The sequence below is a fragment of the Haliotis asinina genome, chromosome 14, assembly GCF_037392515.1.
Source record: "Haliotis asinina isolate JCU_RB_2024 chromosome 14, JCU_Hal_asi_v2, whole genome shotgun sequence".
NCBI lineage: Eukaryota > Metazoa > Mollusca > Gastropoda > Lepetellida > Haliotidae > Haliotis > Haliotis asinina.
In genome coordinates, this window is record NC_090293.1 from 39,697,775 (window position 1) to 39,719,656 (window position 21,882).

General features: G+C 41.0%; 1 protein-coding gene across 1 annotated transcript in view; it reads right to left on the bottom strand.

Moving 5' to 3' along the window:
• The window catches only part of LOC137261849 (spectrin alpha chain, non-erythrocytic 1-like), a 315,782-nt gene that overhangs the window by 35,474 nt on the left and 258,426 nt on the right, over positions 1-21,882 (bottom strand). The window contains exon 14 of the mRNA XM_067799651.1: positions 10,395-10,562. Within this exon, the coding sequence (XP_067655752.1) occupies positions 10,395-10,562 (168 nt within the window). The remainder of the gene's footprint in view (positions 1-10,394; positions 10,563-21,882) is intronic.

The following is a 21,882-nucleotide window of genomic DNA, read 5'->3' on the forward strand; positions in this document are numbered from 1 at the left end:
TTGAGTTCCTTTCTCATCACCAAAATCATGGGTAGGTGGCGCTTACTTGCCCAACTGCATCCTTCTGTGTTGAACAAAAAGTGCAGCTGAAAACCACATTTGGACTGCTCACACCTAGAGTCTTTGTGCTGTGTAAGCCTAGGGGTTTATCAATGAGAAGCAACAAAATCACAAGTATTAGACTGTAGCATATCAGGAGTTAGGGCTTTCTCCCGGCCTCATTGTGCAATGTGACTTCACCATTGCACATTGCACAGGGTAATCTGTGGCCAACCATCCAACTGTGGGATAAATAAATACCATGAGACAGAATAGATTTTAAAATCTGGAAATGTTAACTGTTAATTGTATATTTATAATACTTATCCTATCTCACATGACTGATTCCCATTTGACCTTCTACACATCACAGATTACTTGGGGAAATCATGTTGTTTTTATCACAGCTGGTTTGCAAGGATCATTGCCCAGATAGCAGATTCTTTTTGACAGAGATAGATTATTATCAATGCAGAGTTTGACTTAAGAGTCAACTTTACAATATATTATCTCATTATACAAACAGTTAAAACATGTCAGTTAAAAAGTCCCCATGAAAAGAATATACCTCAAATCCTTCAGAATTACCAGATACAAAATTTGGTTTCAGTTTAGAATTTTCCATTTTATTATTGAAACTAACTTGTACCTGGTCAAAGGTGGCCTTTAATGACAAATGTTCTCTCTGCAATAATGAGACAGTAACATTTCCTCTTCTATTATAGGATTGTATTCATGTACAAAACCTCTGGAAGTTATTTTTAGATATGTTAAAAGTTATTTTCAAAAGTGTATGTAACTAAACTCTTAGTCTTGAGCTTTTAATTATGGGGCTTAAATCTTTTTTGTCTCAGATGACACCTCATGATTTGAAACTCTGAAGGACATGTGATATATAATGTAAGCAAACATATTTATGAATGCAGAAATGGTCATTTTACTCTCATTCTGTTTTATCGATTGTTTAACAACGATAAACAAATACAGATGGGAAAAGAATAAATGGCTGTTTAACTCTAAGCTCAATTCAAAAGTATAATTTTGTATCCTTCCTAATGTAACTCAGTATGTATTTGTGCACTAAAACCATAATGCATACATGTTCACCACTATTGTTTGTAACTATGACATCAAAAACATGATGACGTCACAAACGCAACCCTACTTTTACCATGACTGTTTTACATCTCCCACTATTGTGACTCACTGTAACGTCATACTCATGATGACAAGATATCTATTACAGTTGTAGGTTGCCTTTGATGACACTCAGTTTTCATTGTACACCTTAAGAGCTGTTGAATGGTGTAAGATCTCGTGCAGATACAAAGGAGTTCTGGCAAGAAGAAATAATATCTGGATTCATCTTATATTCATTATGCTGAAAGCCAAGTTTTATAAGAAATGAATGCTGTGTCTTAGGCAATGAAATTACAATGTACATTCACAGTCTACAATTGCAGATGTTTATTGTGATATATCCTTGGAATGTCACCTAACAATGTGTGAGTGAGTTTAGTTTTAAGCAGCACTCAGCAATATTCCAGCTATAGGGCGGTGGTCTGTACATATCGAGTCTGTCCAACAATCCAGTGATCAACATCATAACCATCAATCGGTGCAATTGGGAACTGATGACGTGTCAGTGAGCCTGACCAACTGAGCCAGAAGTATTCTACCCGGATTGTTACCAAACAATCAGTGAATGTGAGAGTGAAGTGGACGCATGAGTGAGGGACCTGTCCCTTGTTATAAACCCCCAAGACAAGGGAAATCCTGTACAACACTCTTGTGTAATCCCACCTCACACAATTATCCTGCTTATAGTCTGTATATGTGTAAGAGATTTCTGTAATAATAACAAACAACATGCACACCAAAAGGCCACTTTCATTTATGATGCTTTCTCAAAGAAATACAGATATGGTTGATAGGACATAATAAGATTTGTTGTGTCCCGACGAAGCCTCCATACAATTATGAATGCAAAAATTGCAGCTGACTCCATCAGACATTGGATAATCAAAATAGTTCAAGGATACCTGATACTGATGGACTGCCCAAAGAATAAGCCAGATGAGATATATTTGTGACTGGAATTCTCTCACAGGCATACTTCTATTGCTTTTCTTATTTTTAATATGTTTCACTGTTAGTGACAAATTTTTCACAGCTGTTTTAAGTGTTGAGAGCAATCACTAAACATAACTGAAATAATCACATGCATTATGTACCATGGTGTAGAATTTCAAACTTCAAATAAGTGCTACAGTTGTTTCACCTGATCCAGTGACAGGAATAGAGAATGCTGACTGAAATCTAAAGAGTAGAGAGCTACTGAGATGAATGATTCACAGTTGTAGCCACATAAGAATTGCAACATTTCAAACACTGAAAAACATTAGAGAATTCATTTGTGTACCATGCAAATAAGAACAAATGTGAAGAGTTTCACAAGGTAAAGATTTATTGGGAAGGAAAGGAGACATGATAAATATAATACAATACAACAGTGTTGTGAAATGTGGGTGCTCAAATGTACAATCATGCATATTCAGGCATTTCCACATTAACCTGCCACAGTAGGGGTGGGGAGGGCATAGAAGCCAATATAACGAATATCATGTCTATCCAAGACATAGTCACAGATGCACACAGACACATGTAGGCAAACCAAATTCCTTATCACAGACCTTCATCACATTTACCATTTGGGCCATCTAACAGTCAACACTCCTATCTCCCTATCTTAGACCTCCCTCGGACACTTCCCTCCTTACCCTAGATCTCCCTCACAGTCAACACACCTCCCATCTTATCCTTGACCTCCCCCACACAGTCAACACACCTCCCTCCTTATCCTAGACCTCCCTCACACAGAGTCAAGACACCTCCCTCCTTATCCTAGACCTCCCTCACACACAGTCAAGACACCTCCCTCCTTATCCTAGACCTCCCTCACACACAGTCAAGACACCTCCCTCCTTATCCTAGACCTCCCTCACACAGAGTCAAGACACCTCCCTCCTTATCCTAGACCTCCCTCACACACAGTCAAGACACCTCCCTCCTTATCCTAGACCTCCCTCACACAGAGTCAAGACACCTCCCTCCTTATCCTAGACCTCCCTCACACACAGTCAAAACACCTCCCTCCTTATCCTAGACCTCCCTCACACAGAGTCAAGACACCTCCCTCCTTATCCTAGACCTCCCTCACACAGAGAGCACACCTCCCTCCTTATCCTAGACCTCCCTCACACAGAAAGCACACCTCCCTCCTTATCCTAGACCTCCCCCACACAATCAACATACCTCCCTCCTTATCCTAGACCTCCCTCACACACAGTCAAGACACCTCCCTCCTTATCCTAGACCTCCCTCACACAATCAACATACCTCCCTCCTTACCCTAGACCTCCCAAACGCATGCTCCCATGCTGCTGTTGGAGGTGTGACATGCTCATATTCATTTAGTACATGTACACAAGGCTGTGTGTGGCCTTCACTGTTATCTCAACATGGGAATGCGATGTGTGCATGATTATTTTCTTTTGCCACAAGTTGTGACTTGCATTTAGTGCATATAGATACTCGCACACACACACACACACACACGCATGCACATACACTCACACATGCACTCACACAGGCATGCACGCACGCACACACACACACACACACACATGGACACACACAGACACACACAGATAGCATTGGATACACAGAAACAAACACACTGCAACAATCCTCTCCTACTTCAACAGACAGCAGCAACATTTCACTGGCTTCTGGTAACGGAATGGATGGGTCAAAACATAACAAAACAGATTTACACATTTGTTGTGGTTAACAACATTGATGACTTGAGTATCAAATTTGAATAATTTGTGTGTAACAAAATGACTTCCTTCACAACACATGTCATTCCCAAAACTCATGATCACAAATAACATGTAATTTTCCTTGACAAGTACATATACATTGACACGGTATTAGGAGAACTAATTGGATCCCTTGCTCAAGCAGCACATCTCTACTGAAATAAAATGCTTCCCATGATGTTCATGGCTAATACAACTGTTGTACACATGTTCTGGTTAGATATCCAAATACAGTACATGTCACAGGTGTACTAGTCTCATTCACAGAAATCGGAACACATGACCCCTGAAAGATGATTGTGAAAAAGAACCTGCACTTATCTTTTGAAATTTTAAAATTAAACTTGAGCTGTATTACTGTGGGGGTTTTGTGCAGATGTGGTGTCTAATCCGCATCTGCGGCAAAATCCCAACCACAATACTACTACTTGAGAACCTTAGAGACTAGTCTGTTATTTGTTATCATGAGTAGGACAGTAAAATTTTGAGCTCAACAAATGTTATTGTTCTTTATCAGTGTTATACCACTGATATCAGATGTGTGTAGAGTGAATGCTTTTTTATGAACAGTCTTATTAGAGAATGTGCGACCATATGTCAATAAAGATTTATTCTGGATAGTATGATTAACAAAAAGTGTCTGTCAGTGTTGGAAGTTTGAACTATTTACAGATTGTTGATTCTTGGAGACATCTTGCTTTATTTCATGCAAGTTAACATATTTCCTCATATCATGGACAATAACAGTAAAACATAAAGTAGATACCACACAACAAAATAGGTCAACTTGAGGTCTGAGCCATGTGCAAAAATATTGAAAAGTGATGGAATATGTCATATATTTGACAATAGAGGAAAAAAACCCATACATGTACAACAATTGTAGCACAACAATGATTTAAAACATATAAAATGTGTAAATGTGTCTAGTAGTATCCACCACTCTATGTGGACTCCATGTGACTTGAAAGGTCCTTAAATGTTTGTTGGATCTTGGACCTACTGCATGTAAACACAGAAAAATCTAACAGAGCACACAGTTAAGGTGGAGAAATAAATACAAGCCAATGGGTATCTAAATCAATACAATTCTGGTGTCTTTTTTATCAATCAGACAAAAAGATGTACAGTGTCACACAGAGCTCTAACGTGTTTTGTACAGTGTCACACAGAACTCTAATGTGTTTTGTACAAACAAAAACATATATAGTGTCTCATGGATCTCTTTTGTGTTCTGAACAAAAAAAACACAAAAAGTTAAACAGTGTCACACAGAGCTCTAATGTCTTCTGTACAAAGAAAAACATACACAGTGTCTCATTGAGTTCTTGTGTGTTCTACACACACGCAAAATGTCACAAAAAGATATGCAGAGTCACACAGAGCTCTAATGTGCTCTGTACAACCAGACAAAAACATATACAATGTGTCATAGAGCTCTTGTGTGTCCTGCACCAAAAACACAAAAAGATATACATTGTCACACTGAACTCTGGTGTATCCTGCACAAAAGACAAAAACATGTACAGTGTCACACAGAGTTCTATTATCCAATTTACAATGTGCAAGGTAATGACACAGACATGTGTAGACAACTAAGTACACAGTGCAGCAGTGTATCAGAGAGAAGAAGTGCTACAGAGGACAGCAGAGAGTAGTTGGAAATATGAGGCCCTGTGTTACACACGGGGCACAGTAGAAACAACAGCAGCAGTATGGTGGCAGCAATAATGTAGTGATGTGCTCAAGCAGACAGGACATGGTTAAGCTACAACTGTTCTTGGTCACTGTACACTTTAGCATAGATCGGCCTAGCTGCCATAGTGATTGTCTGTAGTGGGGAAAGATGGCACACAGCTCTGTATTCAGGAATAGTCGGCTTCCTCCTGTGTAGTTTGACCCATGTAAAGTGAGTGTAGCTGTACATCAGTCAGTCTCACCTTATAGGGAATGTAAGTACTAGACATGATATAGGGATACACTTCCACACTGGCCACTGCTGGTCACAGTATCAGTACTTTAGATAGATGTCTAATGGCAAGGAATAATGTTTTAACTGTGAAGTGACAATGTTTATATTTTTATGGACAATATTAAGGGATAAGTGATCTGGTGTATATCAGCCAAAAAGTTCCTTTTACTTGATGAAGCACCCTGCTGGTTCTTGTATAGTAATCAGCAAATGGACTAGCTAAGCAATGCCAGGAATTTGAGTTGATTGGTACTTGATAACTCTACCATGTATTCTGTCACTTGACTATATGACAACAGGTCAGGACAGAAATCCAACTGTTTCACTTTTCTCTGTCAACAGGCTGTGTTAGAATGTATATGCTGCACACATATTGACATTGCAACATGTTTTGCATCTGGCTGTTGTGTTTTCTGCTCCTCACTGTCCCGAAAACCCTTCTGTACTCTCTAGTAACACCTCAAATATTTTATCCACACTGTAACATGGACCACACTTTCTTATAAAATAATACCTTTGTGCTTTCTAATGATATCACAGACTAACAGGTGATGTGGGTAGCCATACTTGAATCCTCTAACAATATAACAAATTCACAATTATAAGATTTCCCAAGAAACAGACCTTCAGCTTACAATCCCAGAAAGAAAACAATATACTTTGAAGAACAACACATCAACTGGATACGTAAAGGAGATGGTAAATGGTGACTGTTCCAATACAGTACAACCCATTGAACTTAAATGACACAGAATCAATGGCAAAAATGGAACAAATGAATAAAAAAGTACCAAAATCAAGGTAAAAAAATACTGAGCAGTAATGCCAACACATATTTGTATATGTTTAGATTCTGCCCTGAACCACAGCATGAGCATTTGTGGGTGTTGGTGGGCGGTATTGGGTTGTGTCACACCGCTCAAACCAACCAAGTAGCCAATATGGCCACTATTCCATGCCACCTCTATCACAGACAATGCTTTGCATGCATTAAAAATGCCAACCAGAGGTCTTCATAAAACTCAATGTTAAATTGAGGAACTGTTAATATTCAAACTACTATAAAATTGAAAGATCACACAACTATGGCTAGAATAGAGGGAGGTCTACATAACACACATTGGTTTTAACAAATTCTACATACACTACATCTCAGTTCCATTCTACATTAGAATGCCATTAAAATAAGTTGACAATCATAATATGAACAAACTACTGAGATATTGAATAAAACAGACAGCAAGATGTTGAGTTGCCAGGAAGCTTTGGGCAACTCCATTTAGACATGGCCTTAACGTGTGATACACACTTCACTGATGTGTCATGTGTCTGCCTCCAGCTGCACTGGAATTGATCACAATGATGAAAATGCCTGTGCTTCAACATATGCAGTGTCCTAGTTGGTCATCTCTGGCTACCAACAAAGTGATCCTTGCTCTTTTGCTGGATGCTCACTGCACAACTGGTGCTTCTTTAGCCACGCTTAGCGCTTATCTGCTGACTAGCATGGTCATCATTGAACTACCACTGGGGCGGCACTGAAACGTGAGTGACAGGTCAATCAGTGGTTGTCCTCACCAACACATCGCTGAGAGCAAGGACCAATCAAAAAGATTGGACAGCAAGGGTATAACTTGCAGGTCAAAAGAAGTTTTCAAGACTAGAAGGAACCTTTTTGCCGGCAGGGCTTGTTAATTTGTAGTATTGCTTGAAGTCTGATCCCAGACTGTTTGCCACAAGGTCATGCATTGCAGAGGATGGTGAACCTACAAGAGATGAGCATGTCCATCAGTGGCCCAACACAACACAGTGGATTAGGGAAGCAAGGGTGGACAGCTATATCTAAGTGAATCTGCTCCACTTGGTGCAGGAAAAGTGATAAGCATGTGTCTACGTATTCACTGATGGCTACATGGACTTAACTGTCAACACTCCAGACAGAAGGAGGGACTTAGCAGTTGGAACATTCTGGGAAAGATTGGTTAGTAGTGAACTCTCATGGCAGGTTTAAACTGAAACTGAAAAAATGAATTTTCTCTCTGCCATTATGTGTACCTTCACCTGTAAATATCAGTTTTTATGTCACCTTTGGTAAACCAGAGACTCCTCAGCGTAATGTGAACATTCACATTAAACCATTCCAGCAGATCCAGTCAGGTATGTCGGCATGAAGAATTCTTGGATTGAATAACACCTCAAAAGACCATCTGAAACTGCTGTGAGTGATCAAGCTGATGCAGTGGATGGTTTCTGACACTATCATGTATTACAATCATCTTGCATGATGTGATCATTATAGAAATCTGAAAATTGTGTCATTCCTCCAGTGACCCCTCTGTGAAGTAAGTTGTGGGACAGACATGCTGACTGGCCAAATGGATTTTCATTTTTGACCGAGATTTACTTTTTTCATTAAAATCACAAAACTAATAGTCAAATATAAAATTCAAAGTCATTTCAGTCTAATAACTGTTTGACCAGTGTCACCAGGAATATGCATTTGCTGCTGGGTAAAGACTCCAGTTGAAAAATAGGGGAGAGGACATTGTAGAAGCCAATAGTTTTATCAACACTATTTTTATCAATAAAATATCTAAAACAGTGTATGAATGGTGTTCTCCAATCTCAACAATATAAGAAGGAAACATTTAAAAAAATCTGTTTTCAAAAGTCTTTTTCAATGTCAGACTGACATAAAACATACATCCTTTTATTAATAAAAGACTCCATACCTAAATAACATTGCCTCTGTAATTTTCAAGATGAGATTGGCACAGTAAATGCTGAGGTATGTAACAGGGGTTAGTATCTGAGTAAGAGTACTTTAACACTACTATATCAGAATTTATGAGCATGCACTACCGTTTACTACCTAATCTCCAATACCAATACGTAAGTCCTACAAGACTTCGACAAGTTTCTGTTTAAACTGTGTTGCTATTCAGATATAACACAAAGCTGTCTCAGGTGTTAATGTTTGCCAAAAAGAGACTGGTGCATAATTTGATTTGGTTAGCATTACTGTTTTTAGAGGCATGTTGCTGAGGTGAGGTGTGTCTAAAACAGTATATCCTTGCATTTCATCCCACGAGGTAGATCAAGGTGTATGGAAGTTTCGGTGTGAAAACCACAGTCTCCCAGATTGTTGAGGATGGTCCAGCACCTGACCATACAACTACTACTACCGACTGGAAGCCAGCATGACAAGGGAGGAGAGGTCAACATTGGGAAGGTGCTGATGCTGTGACTGGGGCATGAGCACTGAGATGGACTGAAACAGTCGTGACCAATTAGGGAGGGTGCAGCTGAAACAAACAATACAAATACAAAAAAGCAAAATGCCCCAAATAAAGTACCTCACAGATTTTGAACATTGTAAATATATAAACTGTAGGAAAATCTCTATTGAGCATACCTGAAAAAGAAGCACCCTGAAATTTAGCAGCAGCTGTGATGCAGCTACTAGAATGGTTACTTCAATCAGAGGTTCAAACTTCTGCTGATCAATGTAAAAGAGGTAATCTCCAGCCATGGTAAGATTCCAATGCTGGTGATGAGAAGGGAGTAGCAGTATGAAGCCAGGTGTATTACCTAATGTGTGGGTCTTATCTGATTTACTGAAAGGCACTGTGTATGACTTATCTTCCCACCATGTATTATATCTGTTTATAATTTAATCCATTTTGACGCAGACACAGCTGATTTTGCTGAGTGATTTGTATCATGGATGATTCCAGGATTCAGCCTGATATGAAAAACAACAATCAAACATCTAACTCTTCCACAGATGAATGCAGAACAGAAGTCTGTTCTATGTGCTGGCTGGGTGATGATTTAATCATAATATGCAGAGAAGTCCATGAACCCTTACCATCAATGTTAGGTCCAAACTGTTCAGTTTACATAATCTGCAGTGTTCACGTCATGGGATTTGGAGGGAACATGTTACATGTGGGACAAAACAAACATCTTCTTGTTAACAAATGAAGATGTTTTGGTGATTTTAACTCATTTTGATCATGGTAAGTAATCATGGTATTCTGGATATGTTACATAAAACCAGTTTTTCAGTTCTGAAATGTAAATGTGAAAGTGCAAAGTGAACCACTGATTATCTTCTAGTCATGTGTTTGTGCAGTATTGTGCATCCAGATGGAGGAGAGTACTTTGCCTGAACATGAAATGGCTATGCAGAGTGTTCCTGCTTTGCATGAGTCAGGTGATAGTTATTTGCACTTGCAGGTGACAAACTGCCAGAAAGTTCCTGTATCATCTCAACTCATTTTTTCACGTTTCATCTGTGAAAGAAAAGGACTGTGATCTGACTAGATAATGACTAGAGCATCCCAAAACTGACATAATCAGTAACTAAAACAGAGATTGGCTTCCATATTCACAATGTACATGACTTAACCATAACCGGGTATGTTTAAAGGTTTGAATTTAAAGACTGGTACGACGGTGCAGACTAGGTACAGACAGGAACTGTTGATGCTCACCTGAAGAAGAGGGACTGGAGGTCTTGGAGGTGCTGGCACTGCTGTCACCATGTCCACCATGTTTGCTGTGGTGACCACTACATTGCGAATGAATACCACACACTTTGGAAGCCTTGGGTAGATCGGCGGCACATTTCAACAAACTGTACACGGGATCAATCTCGTCCCCTAACAATACAAAAGTCATCAACAAACATTATATATTCCCCTCAGTCTGCAAAGTTTCAAAACACAGTACAGTTCTCAGACATGTTTCTGAAAAGGTTTCTTTAAGCTATTCTCAGCTCGTATTTTATGGCATGTCAACTTGAATATATGATCATATTATATGTTGTATTATGTTTTTACATTCAATAAGGTTTGAACAAACCATGTTTCTATCACTCTCTACAAACTATGCTACCATCACTCTCTACAAACCATGCTACCATCACTCTCTACAAACCATGTTACCATCACTCTCTACAAAACTATGCTACCATCACTCTCTACAAACCATGTTACCATCACTCTCTACAAACCATGTTACCATCACTCTCTACAAACTATGCTACCATCACTCTCTACAAACCATGTTACCATCACTCTCTACAAACCATGTTACCATCACTCTCTACAAACCATGTTACCATCACTCTCTACAAACCATGGAAACCATGTTACTTTCACTTTCTCTACAAACCATACTACCATCACTCTCTACAAACCACGCTACCATCACTCTCTACAAACCATGTTACCATCACTCTCTACAAACCATGTTACCATCACTCTCTACAAACCATGCTACCATCACTCTCTACAAACCATGTTACCATCACTCTCTACAAACCATGCTACCATCACTCTCTACAAACCACGCTACCATCACTCTCTACAAACCATATTACCATCACTCTCTACAAACCATGTTACCATCACTCTCTACAAACCATGTTACCATCACTCTCTACAAACCATGTTACCATCACTCTCTACAAACCATGCTACCATCACTCTCTACAAACCATGCTACCATCACTCTCTACAAACCATGTTACCATCACTCTCTACAAACCATGCTACCATCACTCTCTACAAACCATGCTACCATCACTCTCTACAAACCATGTTACCATCACTCTCTACAAACCATGTTACCATCACTCTCTACAAACCATGGAAACCATGTTACTTTCACTCTCTCTACAAACCATGTAACCATCACTTTCTGCAAATCATTTTACCCATGACTCTCGATATACTTTTTTGTCACCTCAACCTTTCACCATACTACCTCTACTAAAAGAATTCCACTTGAAATGAAACACATTTTGTTTTGAAAGGTAACAAATATGGCACTATGTAGTGTTTACATAACTGATTAAACTGGTATGCATTTTTAGGAGCCTAGAACTAAACAATCAATCCTCAAACTTGCCTACTCCCAAAAGAACATTACAGTGATATATTACACAATATACAAGCACAAGCTGAATATGGTTGTGCGGATTTAAATTTTCTCTTGCAGTAGCCTTTGATTTCACATTGTACTGGTGAAGAAATACATGAAATCAAGAAAATACAGGAAGTATGTAACCATGTACTGATGCAATGTTTATAAAACCTTATCTGACAATGGCTTCTACAATGAGAGCTAATCTACAAGAAAGACAGGTCACCGCTTGCTTTCTATACCATTTGCACTAATTAGTGTGCCTTGTCATGCTCCAATGCACACAGGGACTTGGATCGTTCCCAGCGCAACTTCAGCTCTGTTTAACAGTACATCAGCTAATTTATTGTATCAGTCGGAATTTTACAATGAATGAATGAATAAATGAATTATAGAAAGAACTAAAAGCAAGAATTACATGTGAAGAACAAAAGAAAGAAATACATGTTTGAATGAATGATAGAATAAATGATACACTATGGCCATCCCTCCCCTAACATGTTTAAGAATGCAAAACTATCTCTGTTCTTTAAGAATCTACTTTGAGACATTAGTAATTAATTCAGATATCTTCTTGAATGTGGAGAATTGACAGAATGGGCACTGAATGTTAACTGACACTGTCACACATCCCTCAAAAACTGAAAGTTTTAAACTATCACAAAGCTTTGTAAACATCTTTCCAGTTTTATCAAACACTAAGATCAACAAGAAAGAAAGAATTTATGGAACTATAACCCTTAAGCATCACAAGCATCAGCGGTGGATCAGATCAGACTGGCAATATGTCATATTTTTCACACACATCAAATACAATCTAACAAGTTTTTTAGAATTGTGAAACTATCAATATTACTTGCAGACACTATTCACCTGATGGTACAGTCCTCTCATAAAACTTACAGGTGTATGTGAAAGAGGTTTTTAGAATAATAATAACACTCAAACATCGCCCTGTAGTATTTCAATGGTGGATCAGACCAGATTGGCAATACTTATATATACTAATATATCATACTTTTCAACACCTCCAATACACCCTAACAATTTTTTAAAGTTATAAAACTAGCACAGTCACTTGCAAACACTTCTTTTACAGGCACTCTAGAAGTTGTATAAATAAAAAATTGTATATCCATAAAATAGTCCGCATCCTTCACTTGCAAACATGTTTCAACAAAAGGTATATTTCCCTTCTGAAAATTAAACGAATAGGTGAAAGATTTTTTTTGCAGTGTACCAAGAACTGATACCAGTGAGCTACAACATGCTGACTTGAAACTTTACAAGAAGTCCACTGTACCAATACTGACACTAATAACAATCATTTGACTCAAAATGAACTGACCAAATACTTATTTTCTACATATAGGTGTTCAGTTGTCACAACACTCAGCGAATATAATCAGCTGTTGAATTAAACCAGACTCAATCTTAAATACTAAGCTGCCACCATATTGTCTACACTGGTCATGTAACGGCCTGCGGCATATGCTAATGAACTTTTCAAGGAATGAAGATTCCCCGTGTTCGAGTCTCCCTGCTACAATGTATGCAACATTCAACATGCAAGAGTATCCTCCCTTAGACCAAGTGGCCTGTCCTTATGAGTGGTGTGGTCCTCATTAACGTGCACAGATGCAATACTGTGCCATGAGTCTTTGATGCCCCTTTATTGGTGTTGCTGTGATTATCAACAAATTTTCAGCATTATATTCCTGCTTACAGGCAGTCATACTATCTCAATGGTTTGCTTCAGTGCAGCCTTGCCTTTCAGCATCACTTAACCTACAATCAGCCTATTTTGAGATACTGTAGATGGTTCTAAATTGATGTTTTCTTGCAGTTTCATTGTTTTGAGTTTGATTCTTATCACATAAAAATTCTACACTACTATTGCCAGGTCTCACAATGAGGGAACCACCAATGGGCAAAGCACCACCATTGAATCTTGTATTCAGTTGTTATCATCAAAACCAATGCAGTCTTATTTTCAATAATGAACTTGATAATGTGCACAGTTTAAGAGTACTTTCAGGTGATAAATTACTTCACTCATCCCCCATGTTAGACCATTTTTACAGCAAATTGTATATTTGAGAAAGTTTACAAACTGCTCTTCCTGGTCTGGCATGTTTTGAAATATATATGAATAAACACAGGGAACAAGCTATATCTATCCAACATGATCATGATGCAGATGAAGGAGTGTTTTGGTATCTTTGCTTGTTACTTGAAAATGGTGATGCTGACAGTTAAACACAGTCCATCCACACTCACTTGTGTCTGTTCACTGACTGGGTAGCACGTAAGTGGTTAAATATCTATAATTACTCCAATTTCCCTGACTACTGTTTGTTGATTTGCTGTTCTTAGCACAGACGAAAGCAGCCTGTGCACGTCTTCAAAGAGATTGGAGTAATGACTACAGCCCACAACAGTGTGTTGTGAAAATAGCTGCATCGAGTTAGTGGTGTTCTAAGTACACTCCACAGTACCGAAGTACTGATATGTGGGATATGTTCCCACTGCCTGGCACTCTGCCAGTTTATCTAAGCCATAACCACCAGCAGTTGATCGTCAGCAGTCACAACTTCAGTTAGATTGCTGGACAAGATGCACTCATGCAGTAGTATGTGCTTCAGAACATTGTCATTTTGCCACTTATCCATTTGATTCTGAATCCATAAATAGCCCACAACAAAGTAGGCAATTGCTATGGCAACATCACAAGCTGATGCAGTTCAACAGATCCCATATCATCCATCTAATTTTTAAAAATGAATTTATACATTTGTAGAGCCAATGTTTTCCACTTTTACAAAAACCACTAACATCCTTGCAGGTCCTATCTGAATGTAAGAAACAATATAAGCTTGCACAATGAAACATGATAGATGTTGCAATTACAGAACTATAGACTAACGCTTAGTCTCTGAATTAATCAAAACATATAATTCCCTCAAAATTGAGATGGTACTCCAGTGAGATAGGAGATTCAGAACCTGTGGAAATTTAGACTTGCTTCAATTAGAACTTTAGCACTGTAAACATGCTGAGTTGAAGGGAAAATAAGGTGGACTACCAGAAGTAGGTCAGTGTCATGTGAAGGAGAATAGCATCTTAACCGCTTGGTGTTCAGGGACACATTACCAGTAGAACTCTGAACAAAGAATCTTATGCCACTGGGACAGAGTAACTTGAGATAAATAACAGATCAGTTTCAAGATGATAAGATATTTTTGGAATTCTGACTGTAATCAGATCAGTAAGGTATCACAAAGTGTGCCAAACTTGCCATAATCCACATTAGTCAAGGTCTAAAAATACAAATGCCAACCTGAAACATTGCCGCAACCCCCCAATTCTAGTAGTATAGGGAATGATAGTTCTGGCTCACTGTCAAGAAATGTCTCTACAACGCCTTATTTACTAAATAAGACGTTGGTGGGCCCCTTAGCTCTTGCTACTATTACCCCTACTACAAAAAAGTTGGCGGTAATTACTGTGCCTTGGTAGGAGGTAACACTGTGCCGTACGGTACGATCAATAATTCTTCTCTTACAAAACCCCTACCCGGCCCACCCCCCAAGTAGTATAAGTTAGGTTCGTCGGCTTTCATATCCACTTTATCTATGTTGTAAGTTTTGACTGACCATATAGGATCGGTGGCCCGCTTACGGCTATCGCCCTTGTGTTCCCCCGGCTGGTATAGATACCTCACTAGGGCCCTATCTGGTATTTGTTTCTCCTTCCCACGCAATGGAGCGGCCGACTCTGCAACTATTGATTTTAATTTGATAGCGTCTGCCGGTTTCTTACCGGTGAGACGGGTGACTTCATGATTGATTGCCGACACCACCTTGGGTAACCTCGTGACCCATTCAGTCGATCGTTTTCCAGGGGTGACCATCTCCCTAGCATACTGATGGCCGAACAAGCGCTCAGCCAAAGTCCTATTAAATCTCTCAACTATGGCTTGGCTGCGATGGGCTCCGGCCGTGCCACGCCTGACCTTTGTATCGTGTTTGGCTAGCAGTTGTGACACGGCACCCATGAACTCCCGTCCGGGGTCAACTTGCAGCTCTGTTGGCCACGTCAGCGGGCTGCGTTTGTATATGCGTTCGAATCCTCTGGCTACCTGGGCCGAATCTTTCGTGGTCAAGGGTTCGGCTTCCTTGTAATGACTGGCTACGTCCACTACGGTTAAGGCATACTTGTACCTCTTGTCGTGGGGTAGGAACAGTAGGTCTGCCTGGTGAACGCTATTAGGTATGTTAATACCGAACCTCCTTCTAGGCACGTAGCGTGGTGCCGGCAAATAGATCTGCCACAGGGCTTGTTTTTCAAGCCACGCTTTGGCTTCCTCCGGGGGTACTCGCGCTATTTTAGCTAGCTTATCTACTGCGCTAGCTCCTTTCCAGTACCCACGCGGGCTGTAGTAAATAGCCTCAAATTTTTTCATGTCCATATGCATATGTGTTTATCCCATCAATAGCTATCCAACGTTTCGTGTCCATAGGCGACAGGGACGTCTTGTTTATAGTCAGTCCGTATATCTTATGTCCATCACTTCTAAGTGTGTTCATTTTATGCCTAAAGGTACGGGTCTTGAACAGGGCTTCCTTGAATCTGGCGTGTTTGATGTGTTGTTTCACCACATACTTCTTAACCCCCTTAGCCTATGTACTCGGCTATGGGCGTGCCAGCACACTCGTCCTTCATCTTACCTAGGACCTTTTTATTTACAGTACTGTGTATGGCATGGGTCTTAGGGTAATCGCTGGTGTCGTATAAATCAAGGTGTTTTTTCATGTCCTCGTACACGTCCTCGGTTCGAATCTCCATCAGCAGGGAATCCGTGTCAGTGTACAGCACTTCACACCTGTCACCGTACTGTTTCTTGAGCTCGTTGTAGTAAAAGTCGTACATCAGGTGTTTGGATAAATCGAGGATGCTCATCCCCACGTAAACAGGCCGGTTGAATTTTATGTGGCTTTTCTTCATGTGTATGGCAACCAGGTTGTCTGTAAATATTTTATTACGGTTGAATGCCGGACTGGCTATCAATTTCCTGAGCTTGTCTTCCTCACTAGATCTAACCAGCTTCACGGTCACGCGTTTCCTCAGGTTCTCCATAGTCTTACCAAACACCGAGTTGTTCATGAGCTTGTAGAGATTTTTCTCAAAATCACTGGTTGCTTTTTTTCGTAGGTCTGTGTTCATTCTGATGTAGGGCTCCATCCATGGGCTCTGGTCGAACATGAGCACCCTGTGTATTTTGGTCAGCCTCATACCCAACGACAGGTACAGCTGTAGGTTGCGATAGTGAACGATGTACTTGGTCTTATTCATTAAGTTAGGCACGAGTTTTTCAACGTCTGTCACACGACCACCTGACAAGTTATGTTGGTACTCAGACATCCAGTCTGTGTTAACCCTCATACGTTCGGGGGCCAGGGGGTAGCTGTTGTGCGATGTGTGTAATTCCTTGGGATACTCTAAGTCAACTTCAAGGATATACCCTTTGTTCGAATCTGGTGCGACCCCCATAACATCAACGTGGGGTACCCATTCGAATCCCCCTGTAGGTAGATACTGGCTCATGGCCCAGCCGTACAGGTTGTTTGCGTCGAGGTATAGAATGTGATTGGTTGGTTTGTTAGGATCGTAACCTTTCACGTATTGATTATTTGCTTTCGCGTATCGTTTGGATGCCATGGAAATCCCACCTCGCAAGCCTTTCTCAATGAATAGGTGCATGTCGTAATCTGTGAGCAATTCCAAATTAACTCCGGTCTTTTTAAGCAAGGCGTCCCACGACAGACCTGGGCTGGTGTAATACCATGCGGGGTCGAGTTTATACTGCTTTAAACATGTCTGCCAAAACGTTTCAAACACGTCGGCTAACAGCAGTACATCTGTCCTCAAGTACAGGTCGTGATAATCACCCAGGTTCTTACAACCCAGTTTATTCCATACGTTAGTCGCGTGCGAGTAATCATCTCGTGAGACGGACGCCTCATTCAGCTTGCTATAAAAGCAGTCAATAGGGGGTAGTCTGGTCTCGGTGAACTTGGCCCAACTATCCATGTACTCATAGGGGTACACACCCTTCCTCATAAGCAGGGGTCTAGTCTCGGCGTCTGTGTATCGATCGGTGATAGGGAAGGTATTGTTGGCCTTGACCAGACTGTCGAGTGACGACAGGAGGAACTGAAACGAGTCAATGAACCTAAGTCTGTTTAAGCTGAAGGAGATGTATCTCTCCATGTTGTTGGGGATGCACGTTATATTACCATCGATTTTCGCGATGGCCTGCATGATCAAGTGTGAGTCGTACCCTCTCAAGTTGTGAAAGACAACGGGGATGTTTATTGTCCTAGGGTTGATTTTAAGCTTGAGGTTGCACGCGCTGTGAGCGGCGCCTCTATACTTACCAGTTATGTGGCAGTGATCTCTCACCGAATCACCGTTAAGTGGTGAGTCGCACACGTGACAGTTAGTGCTACTAGCGTGAGCTAGCCTGTCGACTCGGGTCATACGCATGGGAGCGATTCTATACAATGCATTCCTAATAATTTTTTCTTCCTCCTGCAAACACTTTAGAAACCTTTCAGCCGCGTCAGGGCCCCTATACACTACCGGAGCTTTCGTTTCCCCGTCACAACGGACGACAATGTATCCAAACGAACAGGCTTTATGCTCTTGTGTCTTGTGGGTGAAGCTACCACTGGGAGCCTCGCCGGCGGCAGCCACTAAGGCTTCGAAGTCGGCGTATATAATATAAGGTACAGACATTTGGTTCTTGTGGTTACTGAATTTTAGGATATTTTCACCTTCCTTAGGCATGTCGACTCGTATGGCCGTCTGCCCCACACCTTGACAATCATCCCGGTGGGATTCTAATAAATCAGCTCGACTGAAACCGTGTAGGCATCGTACACAAAAGTGTTTTTCCCCAACGTGTTTCGACTGGTCGTGCAACAACCGGCTGAGATGTTTTATCCACGTGTAGTGATACTTTTCACCTCGCTGGATCATGAATATATTGATAACTTGGCGATCCTTCACCGGGCTGACCCTGTGTACTATTGTTGTGTTACCTTCGTGCCCAAAGACATTTATAGCCAGATTATTCTGTTTTTCTACTTTAGTGATCTGGGATATTGGGGTGGGTTCATCTATACCATCCCAATTAAGCCCATCGTCTTGGGGATAGCTAGAAAGCCTATCTGAATTCTTGCCAGCTGGAAATAAGGCTGACCTGATAGCTAACCTCAGGCAATCGTTTCCTCTATTCTTAACGTTTACTATGGCATGTTTGTTCCTATAGTAGGGAGGCAAGGCTAGGTATGACCCGCCTCTGAACGGCACGTAGTTAGCTATGTCTAGATAGACATTATCGATTTTATCTACAGCCCACCCGGACCCTAAGTGTGTGTAGCGTTCTAGGTATTCTCTTATCTGCTGAAAACTTGTATCGATTGATGCGTCAATGGTCTCTGCATGTGTGACGACCTCTTGTTTACCTCGGAAGTAAGGCTGAACATACTCAGTGGTACTCCCAACCTGCTTATCGAGCGACATTTTCACTGTGATCTGAAACTTGATACTTCCTAGGTTATTTAGTTCCTGGTTGACCTTATCAGCTATCAGAGGCTTGATATCTGTAATGTCTATGTTTCTATCAACGTGCATGCGCCAACCTCTCAAATAGTTGCCTACGGCGTGCTCAGTGCGCACGAACTGTAGGTCAATAGCTCTATTCTGTCGTAATAATTCTATAAGCTGTGGTTTTCTCATACGAGAATACCCGCCTAAACCCAAATCGTGTGCCTCGACTTTCAGTTGTTTTACAGTGGGTACGGGGGCATGTGATAACAATGCGGTTAACCCGGCTCTCCCCAGGTTTGAATAACCTGTGTATCCAAGCTGTTTTGCTTGAGCTTTTAATTGTTTTACCGTAGGAGGGGCTTCTAAACCTAGTAATCTCAACAATGCTGACTTCCGCATTCGAGAATACCCGATGACACCTCTCTGTTTTGCGACCCGCTTGAGCTCGCTTACAGTAGACATCGTGTTTACACCTAAGAGAACCAATGTCTAATTGGTTCACAGTAAGGGGAGGTAACCCTTAAGTGGCTATCTTGAGCAGTCGCCTACGTTCTTTTATGTAGCCTTTTTTATTCTCGTAGATGAGTTGATGTCTGACTACGTTCGCTCCGTGAGCTTTACATAGACAGTAGTGTCCTTTAACCCCGATACCACACACAGAACATGTGTAGTTAGGACTTCCCATATGGAAACAACAGAACCCCTGATTCCTGCATTTCCTACCACAGGCCTCGGTCTTCCCCATAAGTATGTATTCGCATCGGTATGGAGCGGGTCTCATGTTTACTTATATAGGTATTTTAATTTAATTGCTTCGCAACCAACGCAGTAGCTGCTATACCCAACACTATGAAGCCCAGTTCACGATTCATTTGTCCCTTGGATGGTGTGTAGTACTGAGCGAGTGTGGGTTTATTGAGCGGTTCCAATTGTTTACCAGTTAGTAGGTAGTATTCTTTCATTGCTTCATCGACATCGTTGAATGTTTGAACGGCATGGTTTTCACGCTGGAGTTGTTCGTTAATAAAATCGATCCTCTGGAGGCGTTTTTTAGCGTACTCAGCCTGTGCCCTTTGTAATTTCTCAGTAGCGAGATCGTGCCGCTTCCTTTCTTCCTGTATTTCAGCCGCGTGATCATCTCGTAGTTTCGAGAAGAGGAAATTACTCCCGGAAAATGCCAGGGCATTCACTAACGCCCCACCGACCATCATAGCTATCGTGGCCATCCTATATTTATTTCATTATATTATCAGGTATGATCCCTTGTTTTACTAGGATGTCTTTTGTGGCCATCGCCATACCAAGGTTCATTATGAGCATACCCATATCCTGCAGGTTGAAATCTAGCTTGATAGTTGGTTGTTTAAGCACCATTTTAGTCAACCGAGCGTACCCTACGGCTAGACTGGCTACCACTGTGGCGTGGTATGCGTCGTTGACGAACGTTTTCCCCTCAGACATTATGTATATGATATAAAATATTAAAATTATAACATGATATGCGGATCAATAGTGGGGCCTGCCGGCGGCGTGGGGGGCTCACTGTTGGGTGGGGGCTCACTGTGGGAGGGTACCCCCACGTATAACCACGAGATAGCCAAGGCAGCAGTTACACCTACAGCCAACAACAGTCGGGGGTTGGTCACTTTATGTTGGTTACACCACCGTTTTTTACCGGCAGCTACTCTCTTAGGATTCTTCTGTCTGGTTACTGTTTGTGAAGGGGTCACTTCCCTCACTGTTGGGGGTGTGGGGGGTATCACCTCGGGAGGAGTTTCCCTCACTGGTTCCTGTGCAGCATCCATCTATACTATTATTATTATTCTTTCTCTCAAATTGACAATGCTTTGCCGTGATAATTGCCGCCGTCACTGGAGCCAACAACATGCCATATTTGTGGTACAGCCCGCAGCTGATAGAGCTCACGGCGTGTTCGATAAAAGGGTCTTTCTCGAGGTCTTCCCACAGGTAAAGTCGGCGCTCTGGTGGAATGGGAAGGAAGTATGACACAATACCGGTGTATATCTGGGTCATAGCCGATCCTATTGTCTTTGTCATTTCTGCTCCAAGCCGGGACTCGTATCTAGCGTACAGCTTATCGATTTCTTCGGCTGACATTTTATGAATTTTATCCGGAGTGTAGTCTCCAAAGTAATGTTTGGCTTTGCCGCCAACAGCCAACGCCACCAGTTTCTCTCGCTTATCATCAGTGGGGCCTGCCGGCGGCGTTGGGGAGACCCCCAACTGTTCGAGCAATTCCTCACACTCCATCTTATAATATAACAAGTAAGATTTAGTTTTAACTATATAATACCCGATGCAGACAAAACACAGAGAAATGAAGGTTAAGTTGCACACAACAAATACTTCAAATATCATAGCTATGCTTAGCATTTGCTTAGCTTTGCTTAGCTTTAGCTTAGCTTTGCTTAGCTT